The sequence below is a fragment of the Lytechinus pictus genome, chromosome 18 (assembly GCF_037042905.1).
Source record: "Lytechinus pictus isolate F3 Inbred chromosome 18, Lp3.0, whole genome shotgun sequence".
In the NCBI taxonomy this organism is placed as follows: Eukaryota; Metazoa; Echinodermata; class Echinoidea; order Temnopleuroida; family Toxopneustidae; genus Lytechinus; species Lytechinus pictus.
This window is the reverse complement of record NC_087262.1, coordinates 3,852,795-3,875,485: the sequence shown is the minus strand read 5'-3', so window position 1 is coordinate 3,875,485 and position 22,691 is coordinate 3,852,795. Positions and strand designations below refer to the sequence as shown.

General features: G+C 37.7%; 1 protein-coding gene across 2 annotated transcripts; it reads left to right on the top strand.

The window, feature by feature from the left end:
- Position 1: 1 nt before the first annotated feature.
- On the top strand, positions 2-18,201 carry LOC129281657 (zinc finger protein 271-like). 2 transcript variants are annotated; one of them, XM_064112881.1, is made up of 4 exons: positions 2-181; positions 9,865-10,134; positions 12,807-13,067; positions 17,296-18,198. In XM_064112881.1, exons 2-4 carry the CDS (start codon positions 10,044-10,046, stop codon positions 18,084-18,086), a joined length of 1,143 nt encoding a protein of 380 aa, XP_063968951.1. In that variant the 5' UTR covers positions 2-181; positions 9,865-10,043; the 3' UTR covers positions 18,087-18,198. The 2 variants fall into 2 exon arrangements, with proteins under 2 accessions (XP_063968951.1, XP_063968952.1); XM_064112882.1 differs by having other exon boundaries at positions 19-181; positions 12,807-13,028; positions 17,296-18,201.
- The last annotated feature ends 4,490 nt before the right edge of the window (positions 18,202-22,691 follow it).

Here is a 22,691-nt window from a genome sequence, read left to right as displayed (position 1 = left end):
TAAGTACGAGTCCAAATGCAAAGCAAGCGGACGAACAGCTCAGACGGTGCCTCAGTTGAGGGAAAGGTTTCGATACATCAAAATTTACGTTGAAATATATCGGCCATAAAGAAACGGAAAACCACCTGTCGATCAGATGAATATGCACACTGTGAAAGGCCCAAATCACGCAGCAAATACGGTATGAACAAATGAAATGCGATTAATTGCTCATCAAGGCCTGGGGCCCTGGCTCAAGATCTACCGGTTTTCGGTAGCCAACGCGTGGGATATCCCGGGCTGGGATTTAACTCGTGTGCTATATTTATCACTCTAACACAGAATGTTGATAGCCGCATAGCATTTGAGTGCATAACGATTGCGTGCGCGGATAATGGATATAGGATGGGGGGTCGGGTGTCCGGACACTTTATATTGTTAAAGCCTTCTTTTTTGTCTTTGGATTACACTAAAAATATGAATTCAATACTTGTAATCATCTTCTAATCTAAGTTCTATTTTGTTCTTTATAATATTTCCTAACATTTTGTACTAAAAATTTATGAAACTTCGCTTTCAAATTTTTTCAAATGACTTAATTTCTAAAATTGATCGTCTGGACACACAACCTGTCTGGACACACAACAACTGGGTATACATGTAGCATTGCCATTGGATCTGGTGACCCGACAATTGCTCCGCCGACAATTACTACGCAAAATACGACAATTGCTTCGCCGACACCTGCTCCGATTATACGACAATTGCTCCGCTGACATCTGCTCCGCCACAATTGCTCCGCCGACATCTGCTCCGCCAAAATCTGCTCCGTCGATATTTGCTCCGCCGACATCTGCTCCGCCGATATCTGCTCCGCCAAAATTGCTCCGCCGATATCTGCTCCGCCAAAATCTGCTCCGTCGATATTTGCTCCGCTGATATCTGCTCCGCCAAAATCTGCTCCATCGATATTTCTCCGCCGACATCTGCTCCGCCGTAAATTGCTCCGATAATGCGGCGACTATTTTATTTATTCGTACTTTCATGCGCATAACAATCAGTAGAGGCGCACGGCCAATATGGGAGACTCTCTCCAATAGGGGAGACACATTGGAGACTTGCTTTGCAAAAGGACAAAAGAAACAACACCAACAAAAGCATGATTTTTTACACCCAAAATTTTGTCTCACTGAGGTCAGAAGCCCATTTGTTTTGTGTGTGATTGACAACATTTTTAAAGTAGACGGTGAAAAGGGGTAATTTTTCATGAGGAATCTGCTTATCACATTTTTATCTGCCGCCAAGGTAATCCTTTTGCAGCAAATGTAAACAAAGGAAATTGGTCTCCAAAAATGTCTCTGAAATTGGATACCCAAATTCTTTACAAAAGTCTCTGATATTGGAGATAATCTCCCACATTGGAGGTGGTCTCCTATATTGGCCGTACGCCTCTACTGACAATTGTATGATGGTGGTCCCTAAGTCTGCGTACCTAACGATTTGAGTTAAGATTTAACATGAATTTCTTTTTATTTCACAAAATCTTTCAGTTAAAAATGTTCCTCATATCATCATGAGTAAGTGTACCAAATATCTCATAAAAATTTGAAAAAAATGTAGGAAAAAACCTTGGGCAGTCATTTTCAGATTGAAAAAAAAAATGGTATCCCATGTCTGCGCACCCATTTACTTTGCACACGATTCAGGTATTTTGATGAGAAAGGCTGCATTTTCAGGTCGTCACATGAAATGCCCAAAATTCATTAATTTTCCACCATTTTGAGTCGGATTTTTTAATGAATATCTGTCTATGTGTTGCATGTGTAAAGTTTGTGCTCATTGCGTATCTTCTTTTACTAGAATTGCGCAGATACGCGTGTGCGCAGACAAGGGGGACTGCGCAGACTTGGGGGAACTTGCCATACTGTAGCACAGGCTGAAGACGTCAATTTACAAATTTGTATATTAATATTGCAAAGTAAATTTAAACTATGCTTGCATGACATACACCATGTTGTACACAGGGGACGCGGAACGGTTTTCAAAATGGGGGGCTGACCAGGCCATGCTAAAAATCACAATCATATGATCATTTTTACGTTTTTGTACACGGTTTTGGAAAAAAAAGTGGGGGGCTGAATAGTCTTGAGGACGCAATGATGATGTTTTTTTATATACTGTCATATACTTCTTCATCATTGACGAATGAATCAATGATGAAGAAGTATATGACAGTATATAAAAAAACATCATCATTGCGTCCTCAAGACTAGGGGCTGAAGCCCCCGAGTCCCTGGTTCAGCGGCCCCTGATACATAACATAGAAAGAAATAGAATAAGAAGAGGGATAGATATTCTTAATTCTTATTCATGGGGGTGGCATTTTGTGTATATAAGTGTTATTACGTGACTGGTGATTAAAATGAAAAAAAATAATACGCGTGCTCATGTAATAATTATGACAGTACAAAAAAACTTAGATATACCCAATTCTTAGCATCAAAATCACTCAGGCTAAATATGCTCCGAAATGGAGATATTTGCTCCAGGTGAAGTTCAACGGTTCCCCAACTTATTTGTCGAAAACCTGTACTGTAGTCTGTAGTCATGCAAAATGTTTACTGTCGGCAAATTTTGTCCCTCACAAACATGACCAAGACATTCAGTAAGTAAAAATTAATATTCACGAAAATACCAACTTGTACAAAGGCTACATGTCGTGTCACCTTCTCGACACACCCCTCCACTCTGGTTTCCATATCTTCTCTTATACACAGTGCTCTGGTCTCCACATCCACATCATGTCATATACACCATATGTTTTTAGATAAATATGATAGTATATATAATAGTGAGTTGCTTTTGTGTTTTATGTTGATCATGATTGTATTCTTCACTTATAGAAAAAGGATAATTAAAATATTCAATTAGCGCATCGCACTCTCATTTCTTTTACGATCTATCTCCCCCCCCCCCCCCCCCCCCGAGGTATGCTTCATGTTTACAATAAAAAAAAATGCGTATGAATGTCCCCTTTCTATATATGCATTTTTTAAATTGTAAACATGAAGCATACCTGGGGGGGGGGGGGAGATATCTCGTAAAAGAAATAAGAGCGTGATGCGCTAATTGAATATTTTGGATATATTTACCAGAAAAGGGACAATAGCGACAATATGAATATATTTTAATAAATGAATATATGTATGTATCTCTCTCATAATGTCTAAACAAATGTTGTCTTTAAAAGACAATTATATATATTACTGTTATATATATTATTGTCTTTTAAAAACAACTTTATTTGTTTAGACGTTATGAGATACATATATTCATTTATCAAAATATATTTATATTGTCGCTATTGCACAGAATAGAACAAAATACAACCGAAGTCTGATTTTATAGTGACTCACCAGTAGCGTAATGAGCCAACAACAAAAATGGAGGAGGCCAGACAAGGATGACATTTATTTTTTCCTTTCCTTTAGTCTTTTTTTTTCCATTGATAGGGAGAATGGGGGGATCCGTGACCCCTAGAACACCCCTCCCCCATCTGTACGCCAGTCATGATCATTGAAACAAATTGAAAGAAAAAAGGTGCAAGGGTAGATAAGGCCCAAGACGTAATACAAAATATTGATAAAAATTATAATGCTGATAATGAAAATAAATGGCGTGAAAGAACAAAACGAGAAAGAGAGAGGAGAGGGGAGCCCGCGCGAATGTATGGTGTATAAGTTGCTGGAAAGCAGAAGAGATATTGTGTCCAGCACCCCCCCCCCACATTCTCTCCCCGCTCAAGACCGCCAGTGAAACCAATGATAATAATATACGAACAAAAATCCAGATTCACAACCTGCGTTACAATTTGTCAAGTGTCAGTGGCAGGGAGAACAATTTTTTTTTTTAAGCAGAAAGCTGTGATGATGGGGGGAGAATGAAATAAATAAATAAATAAAACATTAATGAATAATAAGAACAACAATTTGTATGATGTTCGTGCAATTTTGTTATCTGAGCACATGACGGCGGAGCAATTGACGGCGGAGCAATTGTGGGCGGAGCAAATATCGGCGGAGCAGATGTCGACGGAGCAAATATCGGCGGAGCAAGTGTCGACGGAGCAACTGTCGGCGGAGCAATTGTCGTAATTTGCGTAGCAATTGTCATGGAACCTTGGATCAAGCCACTCGCATCACACATACGGTACATGCGAGGCGAGGTTAGCTAAATTCATCGTCTACTTAAAAAATTCACCATCTACTGGGGTACTTTTGTTTTGATCATGTTGATAAGGATTTTGTTGTCATCCATACACTCACACACTGGGCTTCTGAGCTGACCTCAGTGAGACAAAATTTTGGGTGGAAAAAATTACGCTTTTGTTGGTGTTGTTTCTTTTGTTCATCCCTACAAAATCTCGTGAATTGTGAGACTTTTTCTCAAAGAATTTAACCATTTTTTCCTTGACTGAGTAAAATTGATTATTTTTGTACCAAATGGCATAGGAAAGAGTAAACATTACTCTTTTATAAAATTATATTGGTTATTTCACTGGTTCACTGCTACCATCCTGCCTGTGGAGAATACAGGTAGGACTATGCATGGTATGCCAATGCTGTATTGAGCACACACTTTAAAAAGTCATTAAAATATCATTTTTTGTGACCAATATTATCAATTTCCATACAGTTGCAATTCAATTTTCATTAGAAACTTATATATTTTTGGTGGAAAGTAATATGGCCAAAAAAAAAAAATCATTTTTCAAGCTGTATTTTTAATAAAGAAAAAATAATTTAAAGAATCAAATTTACTTAAAGGACAAGTCCACCCCACCAAAAAGTTGATTTGAATAAAAGGAGAAAAATCCAACAAGCAAAACACTGAAAATTTCATCAAAATCGGATGTAAAATAAGAAAGTTATGACATTTTAAACTTTTGCTTAATTTCACAAAAACAGTTATATACACATCCTGAACGGTATGCAAATTGGCAGACTGATGACGTCACCCACTCACTATTTCTTTTGTATTTTATTATATGAAATATGAAAAATTCTAATTTTCTCCCCATTGTCATGTGAAACAAAATTTTATTACTCCCTGAACATGTGGAATTACCATTATTTGAACAGTTTATGGTTAAGTCAAGTTTGTCCTTATTGTCAAATCTGTAAAAATTGAAATATTGTATAATTCAAACAATAAAAAACAAAAGAAATAGTGAGTGATGGACATCATCGACTCTCTCATTTGCATATCGCTGAGTTGTGCGTTTAACTGTTTTGTGAAAAATAAGCGAAACTTAAAAACGTCATAACTTTCTTATTTTACATCCGATTTTGATGAAATTTGCAGCGTTATGTTCGTTTTATTTTTCTCTATCGATTAAAATCAACAATTTTCTGGGGTGGACTTGGCCTTTAAGAGCCAAGTTATATAATGAAAAGCTGTAATGGAAACTGACTGTAAAAAAATCAAGCATTTGTGCAAAAGAAAAAGAGAAAATAATCCAAACATTGTCAACCTTATTTTGCCACGCATATAGAGATGTAACTGAGAACAAGGTTCTATATCATAACCTTGTTCATTGAATGAGTGGGTTATTTCTTTTGAATAAAATATTTTGATAAATAGGTGAATTTCAGGCCTGAAAAGAGGCCTCAAACAGAGTTTTTTTCCTCTGTTTTCTCCTACAAATTGTGCAAAATTTTGTGTTTGGGCACAAACTCTACTTTCATACAATGTCACTCTTGATATGTGACACCTCTTTGAAGTTTTAGATGGGTCAGCAGCCAGCCTTTTCCATCAAGATGCAAGACGAGATTACTGAAATTTCTGGGTAGCATAATCTAGAGTTCTGATTGGCTGAATAATGTTTTCAAAACAACAGGCACGGGTAATTTGAAGAGATTACCACATGGTGAGTGTGACCTTCAGAGGCCCAGTGTGAGAACATTGGAATTTGCGTGGGTGTGTGGTCTCTATGACCAATCAGAGAGCAGTATTCTTGTTTTTGAGCTGCTAAATGTACTTGGCCTATGAAAAGCTGTCTGCTGACCCATCTAAAATACCTCTTATAAAAATTATATCATATTAAAGCTTAGATCTTCAGCTTTATCATATAACCTAAAAATCATTTGTGCTCAAACAGAAATTAAGGGTAAAAACAACAACTTTTGTTGCATGAAAATGTTTTGTTTCATGTTTTAGATCAAAAGTTTCCCGTATATTACATCTTTTTAAAAATCCAAACACATGACCTGAAAGAATGATTTTTCTTCTTTATAAAGATACCAGAAACATGGAATTTGGTTAATATTTAGAGCAGCAATGGCCGAATAAAAAGAGGTGTTTTGGTCCGCACTAAGCTCATTAACAATGCAAAACCACTCTAGTCATGAATATCACTTGGATAAAAGAAGCCACTTTTTGGGGGCTTGCCGACTGACTGATTGGAGAGAGCTAGAGTCTCCCATATTGGCAGTGCGCCTCTACTTATACACAAAGAATCTAGTCATGCTAGTGAGTGATTGTATTACCAGCCTTGTTGTATTACTGAATGCACGCATTGATTTACACATCAGAAGTCAAAAAATGATTTCAATATGGATTATAGTATACGCGGCTATAAATAGACCTCACGTCAAACTTTAAAGGTTAAAACTTTGCTGTTTGCAACATCCAAGGCGAGAAGATCAAGCCTTGTCTTATTCAAGTCAGTTAGCGTTAGATCAGATAATGTTAACTGTTTATTGTTAAAGTTGAAAGATGACCATGATGACAAGACTCTAGATCTAGAAAGTAGAAAGATTTTTTTTAATGGTCAAAAATTCATTTTCAAAGTCTTCATATTAAATTGTCCATAGACTGTGTACAACAGTTAGACCATCTCGGCACAGCGATCACATCATGACTACGTGGTCGCAAAAATAATTCCTTCGGACTGTGTGCGGAAGTATCGATAAGGATAACAATATCTGGTCACATTTTATACGCGGGAAATGCTCTTGGTTCATGATCAGATCTCTCCAGTATCGATTAAACATCATTGAGACTTGGCAACTTCATGCATATTCACTCGAGTGACGAGACGCTCTGAAAACTGGAAATAATTTGACTTTGTGCACGTTATGATATCTCTACAAACTCCAACAAACACGATGCCATATCGACGCTAATTCGTAAGATTTTGACGGAAAAGCAAGAAGTAATCGAAATCCGCTTACCTGTGCGGTATCGGTGAGAAAATAAATCCTCCGAGAATACCTTTCATAATTCATATAAAATATAGGAAAGTGAAATTCTAGGTCGATTTTGGTACGAGGTTAAGAGAATTGCACACTGGTTTTGGTGGAATACTGTGTGGGGCAATGGAAGGCTTGCACTGCGCATGCTTGCTATATTTTCATTCATAAATTGGCTCTCGGCAGTGGCTGGATGACGTCATGTAATAAGCAAAATGTACACACCCGCTAGCGTTGAACGCTCCGCTATCCGTTCTATACAATTTGCCACTGCTCAAAGTAGCCTAATAAAAATAGCTCATCAGTGATTTTGTTGTTTTCTCAACTTTTCCCACACAGGCTACACAGTCACAGACAACACACATTCGCTGATTCGGTAATACTAAACCCAAGGCTCCACATGAACTTTGTTTGGTGATGGCCTGTTTAGGCAACCAAAACCTACATATAAATTACAATATTTTATAAAGAAAAACATTCAAAATTAATAACACAAACTTCTAAAATATTAATTCTACAGCCATGACCACTAAGTTACTTTCACTTTGTACATTTTGTTTGCTGTTACTATATTTTGAAAATTGATTCATGGTAAAATATAAATTGTTCTATCATTGTAAATATGAAATTATTGAAAGAGAAATATTAATGAACTGTATTGTTCCCAGGTTGTGTGGACTTTTTTCTTTGATCTATACACTCATAATTGTAAAGTAAATAAATTATGCATAACAAACTCAAAACAATTTTTCCTTTCTTCCTCTTTGCATCCCAAAAACCTAGAGTATGCAGGCCCAAAATCCAGTTTATTTTTTGTTTTCTCTGTTGCAGCATATAACAGCAGGAGAATATCACAGAAAATACATGTATGCTGCAAAATTAGAAGATTGCTTGAAAGGGGGAAACAAACAAAAATAATTTTCAAAAAATATACAAAAAGAAAACAAAAATAGAGAAAGAAGAGAAATAAAACAAAGAAAAAAAGAAATGAAAGAAAAAAACGAAGAAAAGGAAAAAAAATTGAAGGAAAAAATTAAAGAAAAAAATCAGAGTAAAGAAAAGAAACAAAAGATCATAAAAGAAAAATGAAGCAAAATGAAAATATAAATGAGGAAAAGAGGGAAAATTAAGATTAAAATCAAATATTTTTCTAACAGCTGTGGCGAAAGTCTATTCTGGAATATGATTAAATGCCCAGCAAATAATTTTCACTTGCCTTTTGGGAGTGGGCATTTCTATTTTTGTCTCACCTGCATAGCAGAGTGAGACTATAGGCGCCGCTTTTCCGACGGCGGCGGCGTCAACACCAAATCTTAACCTGAGGTTAAGTTTTTGAAATGTCATCATAACTTAGAAAATATATGGACCTAGTTCATGAAACTTATACATAAAGGTTAATCAAGTATCACTGAACATCCTGCATGAGTTTCACGTCACATGACCAAGGTCAATGGTCATTTAGGGTCAATGAACTTTGGCCGAATTGGGGGTATCTGTAGATTTACCATCATAACTTTAAAAGTTTATGGATCTGATTCATGAAACTTGGACATAATAGTAATCAAGTATTACTGAACATCCTGTGCAAGTTTCAGGTCACATGATCAAGGTCAAAGGTCATTTAGGGTCAATGAACTTTGGTCAAATTGGGGTATTTGTTGAATTACCGCCATAACTTTGAAAGTGTGTTGGTCTAGTTCATAAAACTTGGACATAAGAGTAATGAAGTATCACTGAACATCCTTTGCGCATTTTAGGTCACATGACCAAGGTCAAAGGTCAATGAACTTTGGCCATAATGGGGGTATCTGTTGAATTACCATCATAACTTGGAAAGTTGATGGATCTTTCTCTTGAAACTTGGACATAAGAGTAATCAAGTATCACTGAACATCCTGTGCGAGTTTCAGGTCACATGATCAAGGTCAAAGGTCATGTAAGGTCAATGAACTTTGGCCACATTGGGGGTATTTGTTGAATTACCATCATATCTCTATAAGTGTATGGGTCTAGTTCATAAAACGTGGAAATAAGAGTAACCAAGTATCACTGAACATCTTGTGCGAGTTATAGTAGTTTTCAAAATCAGCACTGCTGCTATATTGAATCGCGTGATGCAGGTGAGACGGCCAGAGGCATTCCACTTGTTATATCCTTTAGTTTGTATTATTTTTTTGTCAGTAGCAACATATTATTGAATCAGGCAAAGTCAATGGGAAGGGGTATCAATAGTTTAACCACTGTATTAAAAATTAAAGAAATGGAGAAAAAAAATGATAAGTTACCAAATTCCACATGTGAATAGGGGTGCAATTGGAAGCTGATATCATAAAAAAGGGAAGTGATTTCTGCAAAAAAATCATTTTGTAAAGATTTGCATGTTTTATTATGGTGAAAGTTTGATGAATTTTATGAGATTGTGTTTGATATATCAGAGGGCATTTATTCATGAAAAGTGCTTGATAAATTTACTAATAGTACGATCCACTACCGTAAATGATGACTTTTGTGTTTGTATAGAAATCAATGTGTATGTCATCAATCGCAAGCATTGGTCATAAATCAGTTGCATGGTCCATTGCCATTACCCATTAGTTTTTATACTGGACATTGCTTTCACATTTTTTGACAGATCTCTGGAGTCGTTTTGCATCTTTTGCCTTTTTGAAGGTAATTTGCTGTCACATTGGCAATTCTAAGAGGAACAGTAGGTTGCATCCAACCCATTTTAATGCATCGCATCTTGGTCATAGGAGAGTTCTTAACAAGGATCTGAGGAAACATTCAACTAAAGGCAAAGAGACTGTTGAAATGTCAAGTCTTGAGCTATCTTGTCAGACGGTACTGCAAGGCCCACAATGTTCAGAGAATGGGATCAAACGTGAGAATGAGACTCTGGAAGGTAAACAACTTTGCTACAGTCGATAAAACACTGGCCCCTTGCCATTTTCCTACAGATGCAAAACAGATCGTTACAGGAAAAGTGCATTACCATATTCATAGATTTACCGAATTCAAATCAGTATTCACAGTCTTAATATTTTGTAAAAATTACAATTTTTTAGACTCCATTTCATCTTATTTAAATCTGATTTGAGTATTTATCACTTTTTAAAATTGTATTTATTTACATATATTGTAATTCCGTACATTCAATCTTATTCTATTTTGAATAGCTTTATAAATATAAATACTTGTAATAATTGTATTTATTTACTTATAATGTTAAGCTTTTTAAAACCATAACTTCTTCCATGTACCTGTATGATGGGTTTGTTTCTTTGTTGCTCATTGATGAACTTTTTTTTCATTGTGAACATGAATTATTTCAGCATTTTGGTTGTATATCATGTATTTCAGTTTATTTACTGATTAAACCAGTTTTTTGTCTCACCTGCATAGCAGAGTGAGACTATAGGCGCCACTTTTCCGACGGCGGCAGCGGCGTCAACACCAAATCTTAACCTGAGGTTAAGTTTTTGAAATGACAGCATAACTTAGAAAGTATATGGACCTAGTTCATGAAACTTGGCCATAAGGTTAATCAAGTATCACTGAACATCCTGCCTGAGTTTCATGTCACATGACCAAGGTCAAAGGTCATTTAGGGTCAATGAACTTAGATCATGTTGGGGAATCAACATCAAAATCTTAACCTAAGGTTAAGTTTTTGAAATGTCATCATAACTTAGAAAATATATGGACCTAGTTCATGAAACTTATACATAAGGGTAATCAAGTATCACTGAACATCCTGCATAAGTTTCACATCACATGACAAATGTCAAAGGTCATTTAGGGTCAATGAACTTTGGCCAAATTGGGGGGTATCTGTTGAATTACCATCATAACTTTGAAAGTTTATGGCTCTGATTCATGAAACTTGGACATAATAGTAATCAAGTATTACTGAACATTCTGTGCAAGTTTCAGGTCACATGGTCAAGGTCAAAGGTCATTTAGGGTAAATGAACTTTGGCTAAATTGGGGTATTTGTTGAATTACCATCATAACTTTGAAAGTGTATGGGTCTAGTTCATAAAACGTGGAAATAAGAGTAACCAAGTATCACTGAACATCTTGTGCGAGTTATAGTAGTTTTCCAAATCAGCACTGCAGCTATATTGAATCGCGTGAAGCAGGTGAGACCGCCAGAGGCATTACACTTGTTTAAAATTTGAATTTAATTTGAATGGGCTTTAGAAACCTCAAAACACCTTTTTATCAATATTCTAGCCTTGATTTTTTTTTTTAGATTAGATTAGAATTTTTTCAGTTCTCACTCCTGCTAGGCTCCACCCCTCATATAAAGGGTATGAGCAATCAGATGACTTGATGACCCCTGTGACGTCATTGCCATACTAGGCCTGTGCCATACAGTCCTTGCATTTGCATAGAGATCATTAAAGGAGAATTAAACCTTTGAACAAGATAGCTTGTGTGAAAACAGAAATATCAAAGAAATAGATCACTGAAAGTTTAAGAAAAATCAGACAAATAATGAGAAAATTATGAGCATTTGAATATTGCAATCACTGATGCTATGGAGATCCTCAAATTGGCAATGTGACAGAGATGTGTGATGTCACTTGTCAGTTGTGAACAACTCTCCTCATTACTTTTATATTTCACTTAAATTGCCTCTTTTATCACATCTATCAGTAGATCATGTGTTTCTATAGGAGGGTATGTAATAGGGTCATTCCATCTGGATTCACCAAGTGGTTGCACCCGACCGTCTCAGAATTCGTTGTAATTTAGTACACATAAAATTCACCATGGCTCACGTACAAAACAAAAAAAATAAGTCCAATTGGTCCGTCGGTTCTCGCGCTATGGCCCGCCCTTTTCTCCTTGTTTTGACAAAAATGGGCGTGACCTTCAACTTTCAATGGCCACTGCGTCATAATGTGTTGACCAATTTTCATGAAACTAGTACCATTTATGAGGAAATTCAGAGAGGAATCCAAAACATGCATCAAATAATGTATTGGAGCGATTTATAAGGTCGTGATGCTATCCATAAATCCATCAAATGTGAAATTTTCAAAATTGCAAACAAAATAACAGTTGTTTAAAAAGGGTTTTTAACAGGTTGATCCAGCCCTTGTGCATATGCATGTACATGTAGTTGCTAATTATGATATCACTTTTTCATGTGATTGAGATACATGTGCATGCAATGAAGGCCTGTTTGCAGTTCTGTAATAACAGGTTCTGGGCTCCATCCTGCAAAGGTTTATGACTGATCCAATCCATCGTAACTCTATTAAAATCGATCCATGATATCATCATTTTTTTTTCTACAGAAAATTTGCAAAATCTCTTTTATAAACTAAGAAAAACACACCAAATTGTCAAGGAATCAATGAATTTATAGATATACGTGTATATCTATACATTTTTTTGAATACACATGCATTTTATATGTTCACTTTGCTGGCTTTCCATAGTTATGATTGATTGCGTCAATCATAACTCTTTGTAAGACGGGCTCCTGGACAATGATTTCACTTGTATGACAAAACAAGAGCACCCTTGATCATTTCGGGTTTTTCCCCCTAATTTCTACAGCATCTGGATCTCAGCAGAGCAAAATAGATGGGACAAGCATTAAAGAGGAGACAATAGATGGAGGAGATAGTGCCCTTGGTGGAAACAGTGGATCATGTGAGATGACAGAATCTACAGGAACTGTTCGTTCACACTGTAAGAAAATAGATGGGACAAGCATTAAAGAGGAGAGAATAGATGAAGGAGATAGTGCCCTTGATGAAAACAGTGGATCGTGTGAATGTAAGAAGACAGAATCTACAGGAACTGTGTGTTCACAATGTAAGAAAATGCATGAAATAACCAACACAAATGCCAAAATGCTTCTTCAATGTTTCTTTTGTGATTGTTCTTTTTCTGAACAAAACCAGCTTACGAAACATTTCCTGAATCATGTTGGTATATTGAATTCAGACACATTTAAATGTTTGTCTTGTAAGGAGTCATTTTTGTCTAATTCTGACCTTGTGAAACATGAAAGAATTTGTACTGAGAGGAAGCCTGATAATTGCATTCAAAGTACAATTTCATTTGTTTCAATGAATGGTAATAAGATACCTAGTGACCGTGCAGGAGATTTAGAGCTTTGATTTCCCTGTTCTTATTGTAATGAGATATTTTTTTTCAAGCGGCACTTAAACAGGCATTTAGATGGAGAAAAACTTCAAGATGGTGCAGCAGAGTTTTCACACAAATCATTCCAGTGCTCTAAATGTGATAGACGATTTCTATCCGAATGTGGTCTTGCTAATCATAAAAGAAAACATGAATGTAGATCATATGATTGTTCTCACTGTAGGAAATCTTTTATATCTACAAAAGAGAGAAAAAGGCATGAAAAAGAGCATGGAAACCCAAATCCTTTTGAATGTCAGTATTGCAGAAGAACTTTCACCAATAGAGGTAATCTAAGAAAACACATAAAAACTCACACAAATGAAAGGCCCCATGAATGCCAACTTTGTGGCAAAAAATTCAACCAAAAAGGTGATTTAAATGTTCACATCAGAATTCACACTCAGGAGAAGCATCATGAATGTACATATTGTGGTAAGAAATTCAACACAAAAAGTTATCTAAGTAGACACATAAAAATTCACACAAAAGCGAAGCCTTATGAATGCAAACACTGTGCCGAGAAATTCAGTACCAATAATGATCTTAGTAGACACATTGTAATTCATACAGGAGAAAAGAATTATGAATGTGCATACTGTAGCAAGAAATTTAGCAAAAAAAGTGATCTCAGTTGGCACATTAGAAATCACACAAAAGAGAAACTCTATCAATGCCAGTATTGTGGAAAGAAATTCTTATTTAATAATCATCTCAATGTACACATAAGAAAACACACAAAAGAAAAACCTTATCAATGCAAGTATTGTGGCAGCGCTTTCAGCACAAAAGATTATCTAAAAATTCATATTAGAATTCACACGAATGAAAGGCCTTATCAATGCCAATATTGTGACCAGAAGTTTATCACAAGTACTGTGCTGAGTCAACACATCACAACAGTTCACAAAAAAGAGAACCCTTTTTTGTGTGAGTATTGTGGCAAGAAATTCAACAAAAGAAGTAATCTATATAACCACATAATAATTCACACACAGGAGAGGCCTTATGAATGCAAACATTGTGGGAAGAAATTCAACCGAAGAGGTCATCTAAATGAACACATTAGAATACACACCAAAGAAAAGCCTTTTAAATGCACATATTGTGGCAAAAAGTTCAACAGAAAAAGTGGTCTAAATACACACATAATAATTCACACACAGGAGAAGTCTTATAAATGAGAATATTGTGGCAAGAAATTCAATACAAAATGATATCTAAATGAACATATTAGGTTTCACACAGAAGAGAAGCCTTATGAATGTGATCTAGCTAATCATAACAGAAAACATGAAAAACAGATCTTATGAATGTTCTTACTGTAGCAAATGTCTTACATCTACAAAAGAGAGAGGCATGAAAGAGGGCATGGAGGCCCAAAGCCTCTTGAATGTCAGTATCAAAGGAGGAAATTCAGTCAAAGAAGTAATCTGTTAAAAGAGAACACATAAGAATTCACATTTAAGTGAGAAACCCCACCAATGCCAACATTGTTGCAAAAAATTCAGACGAAAAGATATTTAAAAAGGTCATAACAAGAATTCAACCCAAAACCTAATCTAAATGAATATGTTAAAATTCAAATGCGAGAGAAACCAATGTGTGCCAGCATTGTAGCAAAATGAAAATTATCCAAAGTTTTAAGCTAAATGAACACACCACAATAGTTCACACAAAAGAGAAACCTCATATATGTAAGTATTGTGGCAAGAAAATCAGTCAAAATTATTTTTCTATAAACTATTAAACACATAAGAATTCACACAAAGTAGAAGCATTTTGAATGTTATCATTGTGGCAAGAAATTCAGCACAAACAGTCATCTAAATTACCGGTATATTAGAATTCCCATACATGTAAAGGTACATCATATCAATGTTAATACTGTGGGAAGAAATCAATAAAAAAATTGTGATCTAAGCTATTCAGTCCTTTGGCATTTTCATGATTAATCCATAATGCAAGAGGTACCTGCTCGATAATTTTGGAGCTAGATGAAGAACAAGCAAGGGCCCAGGACACTACCCTGTGGGTCTCATGACAGGCCATCAATAAAATTATATTTGATCCTTATTTCAGCTGTCATCAATAACTTAAAGGAGAATGAAACTCTTGGAGCAAGTTAGCTTTTGTGAAAGCAGAAAAATCAAAGAATAAGATCAACAAAACTTTGATTAAAATAGGACTAGCAATAAAAGAGTTATGAGCATTTGAATGTCGAGATCACTAATGCTATGGAGATCCTCCAATTGGCAATGCGACCAAGATCTGTGATGTCACACACGTACAACTCTCCCATTTGGACACTGAAAATATACCCCAAAACATCTCTTTTTGCTCATTCTAATCATATGACAAACGATTCATCAATGATATAATGTTGTGAAACCTCTGTACTTGTCATCTCATAAAGAGGACACCTCACATTGTGATAGACTCTATAAAAGTGAGAATATAAGTGAAATAAGTACTAAAGTAATGAGGGAGTTGTACGTGTGTGATATCACAGATCTTGGTCGCATTGCCGTTGGGAGGATCTACATGGCACTAGTGATCTCAATATTCGAATGCTCATAACTTTCTTATTATTCATTCAATCTTCCTCAAACTTTCAACAATATGTTTCTTTGATTTTTTTTTTTGATATGGATTCAGCTGGTTTCAAGGGTTTCATTCTCCTTTAAGAAATCACAGATCTCCCATTGGGGACCCCTTTGGCACCATAGTTGCTAAGCTTCTGGACAAAGAGTGAGTACTTAACGTGGTCAAAAGCTTTGGTGAAATCCATACTGAGATAATCTGACTGCTTTCCCTGTGATATGTGGTTGTAAAACACAGCTCATCCAAGAATCTTAACAATTGGGTCTCACAAGATCTGTTCCCCTTCTGATGCCATGTTGCATGTGGACACAAGATGTGAGTTTCCAGATGGCACATAATGGTGTTAGTTAGGACATTTTCAAGCATGTTGCAACATATTCTGGTCAGAGATACTTTGGCAGGATCCTGCTATTCTCCCTTGTTGAAGACTAGTAATACATTAAGCGTCTTTCCTGTGAGATGGTAGTTTAACAGTGTCAATTGATGATTGGTATATCACAGCAAGAATTGGGGCAACCTTTGTCAGTTTCAATAGTGTTTTAGATAGAGAAACTAATAACATTCGGCCTTTGCTCACTAGGCTTGGAATCCAGTGCCGAGTAATCGAGTCTACCCGATTCTCAATGCCAGAGTCGGAGAGTTGACCCTTATCTCTGGAGACTAGACTACCAAGCAGCGGCAATTCTGAGATAAAGGGGCTCGAGTCTTTGCCATACTCTCTCATTCATGTACGAGTATTGGCCCCAGGGCCGAATCCAAGCACTGAGATAGAATAAATGACAGAATCATGTACTTCGAGCCAAGGACGAACGTTTCTCTGCTTGGAGCCTGCAGTGTGCTATTATATTGTGTGCATGTGGTATGGAGATGCATCGTATGAATTCTGTGTAGTGTGTATTTCTCTGTGTGACTGTACAATGCCAGTAGAGACCGTGTGCGTTGTGTTGAGCAACACTTGGAATGCACACCCTAAAATTTTCCTGGCCTCGACCCGGCCTTGATTCGAGGCTGATGTCTGAGCCCGAGGATGATTTTGCGGCCTCGAGACCCTCAGCACTGTTCAATATGAAATAGTTTTTGTTATATCTGATGAAAATAAGAAATCCAGCCGTATGGTTATAATAATGCACACGATTTAACAAGTAATCCTCACAGCATATTTGCATCCTATCCATGTGGCAAAAGTTATAGTCTTCAATGTTGGTACATATAGATATAGAGTCTTCATATTGAACTGTTAGTTGGGTGACATTTAAGATTGTGTCTGCTTTTCTCTTTGTTCAATTTACAGCATGTGGATCTTGGCAAAATAAGGAAGAAAGAGGAGATAGGGCCCTTGGTGGAAACAGTGGATCACATGGATGTGAGATGACAGAATCTGCATTAACTGTGTGTTCACACTGTAAGAAAATAGATGGGACAAGCATTAAAGAGGAGAAAATAGATGGAGGAGATACTGCCCGTGGTGGAAACAGTGGATCATGTGGATGTGAGATGACAGAATCTGCATTAACTGTGTGTTCACACTGTAAGAAAATAGTTGGGACAAGCATTAAAGAGGAGAGAATAGATGGAGGAGATAGTATCCTTGATGCAAACAGCGGATCATGTGAATGTGAGATGACAGAATCTACAGGAACTGTGTGCTCCCACTGTAAGAAAATGCATGAAATAACCAACACAAATGCCAAAATGCTTCAATGTTTCTTTTGTGATTGCTCTTTTTCTGAAGAAAAGCAGCTTACGAAACATCTCCAAAATCATGTTGGTATATTGAATTCAGACACATTTCAATGTTCGTCTTGTAAGGAGTCATTTTTGTCTAATTCTGACCTTGTAAGGCGGGACGTCAATATCCGGGAGGGGTGTGCAAACGCGTTTGCACGCCCTCATTACTTTTCATGCACGGGCTTGCACGCCACGAAGTTAATGAGGTTGAATTTGCATATCAATAGAGCACCCTTGCGATCATCGCGGAGTGACATAACGAGCCCGTGCAGTCGCGTTCTGGCACTTCTATTGTTCCCGGGCGCGAAATTATTTTTCCCACCGAGTTCTGGACCAACATATGAATATTCATGACTTGCGTCTTCGGATTAAGAGTACGCATGCGCGTGGACTTCGCCTCGACGCGAGCCGGTCGTAAGCATTCACATTGCTAAGAATGAATTAGCATCGTCAAATTACCGGTACCCTTACATATAGTTACATAGGCCTTATAGGCTTAGATATATATATATATATATATATATATATATATATATCCATTTCTTAAACACTTATCAAACTAGCTGCCATAAATGGCAAGACATGTGCTAGGCTAGGGCTGGCTTAGGCTAGCGCATTAACTTTACCTCAAATCTGGACCTGTCGAATGCCTAATACTAATAGTAATAGCCGACTAATGCCATGGTTAACTTCGAACCGGTAAATTCCGAACTTTACGTTTGATTTTATTTACCATGGTTTAATATGTCTTGTCCGTATACAGAACCAGTCCTAGATCTAAAAAAAAATATCTTAGTTCTAGTGTAGTCTCTAGATCTAGACTCTGATCTACGCTGTATCAGCATGGAACAACTAGTGTACCAAGGGGGGGGGGCGCAGACTCCCCCCCTGACGATTTACAACTTATCCAGGGGACGTGCCCCCCCCCCTTTGAGAAGCCAAATTAATAATCTGCAGTGGCGTAGCTAGGATTTTTTTCCTGGGGGGGGGGGGGCACTGGGGAGTCCTTGCATTTTCAGGAGGGGGGCACCGGCCATTTTTTCCGGTGTGTGTGTATGTGTCACAAGGGCGGATCGGACTTTCGCAAATAGGGGACGGGGCCCGAAATTATCTTCACCTTTATTTTCCCCGAGCAGTCATTTCTTAGTTTTATTCTTATAAAACAACATAAACATGAAATAATCTCGTAAGCCTTATAAAAAGTGTGAGCGCGAAGCGCAAGCGATTTTTTTTTAAATAAATATTATGGGCAATGGTATGTGTGGTCGTGAACAAGATTCGTATGTAATTAGATGGTTACTGCAAACGCCAAGTACGAACAGAAATTTGTATTAACTGTTCTAGCATTATCGAAAAGGGACCTGTTAAGGACTACTTTCAGTTACCCACGAAGACGGTATAATATTTCAAGTAATGCGAGCGCGAAGCGCGAGCAATTTTTGACATTCTGACCTAACAAATTTTGTATTAATAAATGGGATAGGTATGAAACTAAACAATTGGTGCGAGCGCGAAGCGCGATAGGAAGAAAATTGAGATTTTAGACCTAAAAGCAGGACACTCTATTCATTTTTGTAATCATAAATAGGATATAGTTAATTGGGTATCATTAATAATGCGATCGTGAAGCGTGAGCAGACAATTATTGATTTTAAATAAAGAACATGCAGGCTATCGCGCATGTTTTAGATTTAGACCTAGAATCTGGGCATTCTGAATACATTTGTCTAATGGAACATTATGGAATACACGTAGACATTATGAACTTGGCAAATCAAACAATGTGACCACGCAGCGTGAGCTTAAAATGCTGATATGTAGACCATAAAACGGACATTTAACAGAGCACTTAAATTTGTAATTAAATGGAAAAAAAATATGAAAGCTCGAACGAAGTGCGAGCTAAAATATGTTTTGTATATTGACTTCAAAACTTGCTCCATATCAACCTATTGAGCAAGATATGAATCTCATCGAACAGGCAATTCTGGCGCGAAGTGCAAGCAAAATTTTTTATATAGTAACATGAAAGATTCTTTTTTCAAGTCTTCCCCTCACATTATTTCATTCCCTCGCCTTCCTCCCCTTATTTTCCTTTTCTTTTTTTTTCTTCTGTCTTTATTCTCCATTTCCTTTTTCTTTTCTTCTTTCTCCCCCCCCCTTTTTTTTTTTGTTGCTCTGCCAATTTTTTTTCGGGGGGGGGCACGTGCCTCCCCCCCCCCGTAGCTACGCCACTGCTGCACTGGCGTACCTAGGATTTTCCAAAAGGGGGGCACATTTTTGGAGGATATTTCGTCCGTGAAAAAATGTGACAAGCCCCCCCCCCCCAAAAAAAAAAAAATAAATAAATAAAAATCTTCACGTTCAAAAGAGGGGGCATACGTCCTTTTCATTGCATTTTTACATTACAAATTATTCATTTGGCTTCTCAAAGGGGGGGCACGTCTCCTGAATCAGTTGTAACTCGTCAGAGGGGCAGTCTGCCTCCCCCCCCCCCCCCCCCCCCCGTTTGGTACACTAGTGGTTCCATGCTGATACAGCGTAGATCAGAGTCTAGATCTAGAGACTAGACTCGAACTAAGATAAAAAATAATTTTAGATCTAGGACTGGTTTTGTATACGGACTAGACAAACCATGGCAAATAAGCTAACATCTGTTAAACGTAAAGTTTATTAAACGTAAACCTTATTAAACGTAAAGTTCGGTATTAACAGGGGCGGATCCAGCTTTTTATAAAGGGGGGGGTTGGGGTGGTATGCGAGGGAGCGTAGCGACCGAGTCCAAGCGAGCGGAGCGAGCGAGGGGGGAGGGTGTGGGAGGGGGGTGTCCCCCCTCCCACAGTAGGGAAAATTTTTGAAAATCTGTGTGTGAAAATGGCGTTTTCTTGCATCTAAAACACCACTCTTTTTGGTATAGAGGTCGTTGCCAAAGATAAGATTTTAAAAAATTGTCCCTGGATTTTTTTTTTTTGGGGGGGTTGCAACCCCCCCAACCCCCCCTCTAGATCCGCTTCTGATTAACCAGTTCGAAGTTAACCATGGCATTACTCGGCTATTCAGTGTTGTAGTCAAGGCTCAAACCTCCAAGGCCAAGGCCAAGGCTTCAATACCAAAGGCCAAGGCCAAGGCATGGAAACCCAGGGCCAATGAAGGCCTGAAAACCTCAAGGCCAAGGCATTTCAAACTACTGCGCTAGCCTAAGCGAGCCCTAGCCTAGCACATGTCTTGCCATTAATGGCAGCTAGTTTGATAAATTGGATATATATATATATAGATCTAAGCCTATAAGGCCTATGTAACTATGTAAGGCAGGGTACCAAAAATTTGACGATGCTAATTCATTCTGAGCAACGTGAATGCTTACGACCGGCACTGGTCGCGTCGAGGCGAAGTCCACGCGCATGCGTACTCTTAATCCGAAGACGCAAGTCATGAATATTCATATGTTGGTCCAAAACTCGGTGGGAAAAATAATTTCGCTTCCCGGGCATTGGGCTGGCAAGCCTAGAGGAATTTATTGGCGCGTGTAGAGAAGTTCCTTACCTCAATTGTTTGCCGTGAAATGTTGTGAGGGTGCAACTACTAGTATAATGAATGACGATGTGTGCCGTAATTAATTGGTTGGAAGGCGTGACAAGTATTCAAAGGGACAAGAACCTGGACGCAAAAATTTTGCTCCGGCGAATCGCTTATTCATGCTTACACCTTCGTCACATTTGCTATACGGCGGCCGTACGGCGAGTCAATAACAGCCGTTTTAACATTTTATGTACGAGCTACATAATGTGGTTTGTATAAAAATGAATAAAACGGCTGCATTCGACTCGCCGTACGGCCGCCCTAGAGCAAATGTGACCAAGGTATTAGTACCTGATGATGTGAGCTTCCAAAAATATGTATATAATTCCCGTAAATTCCTGACAAAGATGGAAAGGGAAATAAATTTTGTTTTGGCTACCAGCGGAAGTAAAATGCGATCCGTCAAAGCGTTCGATCAACCGCGGCGACCGCGCACAACGTCTACAGGCGCTGGACCCACTGAATCAGCTTGCAGAGCTCTGTTCGCTCCTGAAGATGTGACTACAACCGTGCCTATAATAATTCCAAAAGCGCTGACAAATACGGCCGCATTGTCACTGGTACGTGATTCCTCCGAATTAGTCCTCAGAAAAGTTTAGTCACGACTCAGTATCGTTCTTGCGGTGTACCCGCACGCTTAATATCAGTTTAGATACCATGTGCGCGCAAGCATACACAATACAAGGTACTTGAGGCAGAGCTTTGCCGCTATGAAACAATCTTCTCTTTACGCTACGTATAGCTCCAATAGCTCTAGCTTTTGCAGTAGCGTACGCAGAATTTTTGAAAGGTAGAGTTCGAGTTCAATGAAAATTTGACAGAGGTTTTCACTCCCCCCCCCCCCATTAGGTCTTTTCATAAAAAAAAAATTACAAGCAATTTTTTTTTATCTAAGTGGAGGGGGGGGGGGTGAACTCCTGCAACATTCCCTGACCTTACCTCGGTCATTTTTGCTCTATGACGGCCGTGCGGCGAGTCAAAAACAACCGTTTTAACATTTTTTTTTGTAATAGCTACAAACACGTGGTCTGAATAAAAATGGATAAAACAGGTGTTTCCGACTCACCGTACGGCCGCCGTAGAGCAAATATGACCGAGGCATTAGGAACGCAAAATCATGAGGATGGAAACTTGGATAAAGCAATGTACATTATTCAATATTTGTTATGACTTCTCTTAATATCATGAAATGGCTGAGCAAATTACTTGTATATTTCTTAAAATAACTCAAAATGATGAAGAAACGAGTATTGATTTGAAATTATGAAATGATGAAGATTGACTTGCATTTTTACATTACAAATGTTTATTTTGCTTCTCAAATGGGGGGCATGGACCGACTGTGCCCCCCTGCATCCTCCAATGCTCATGGGTACTAGC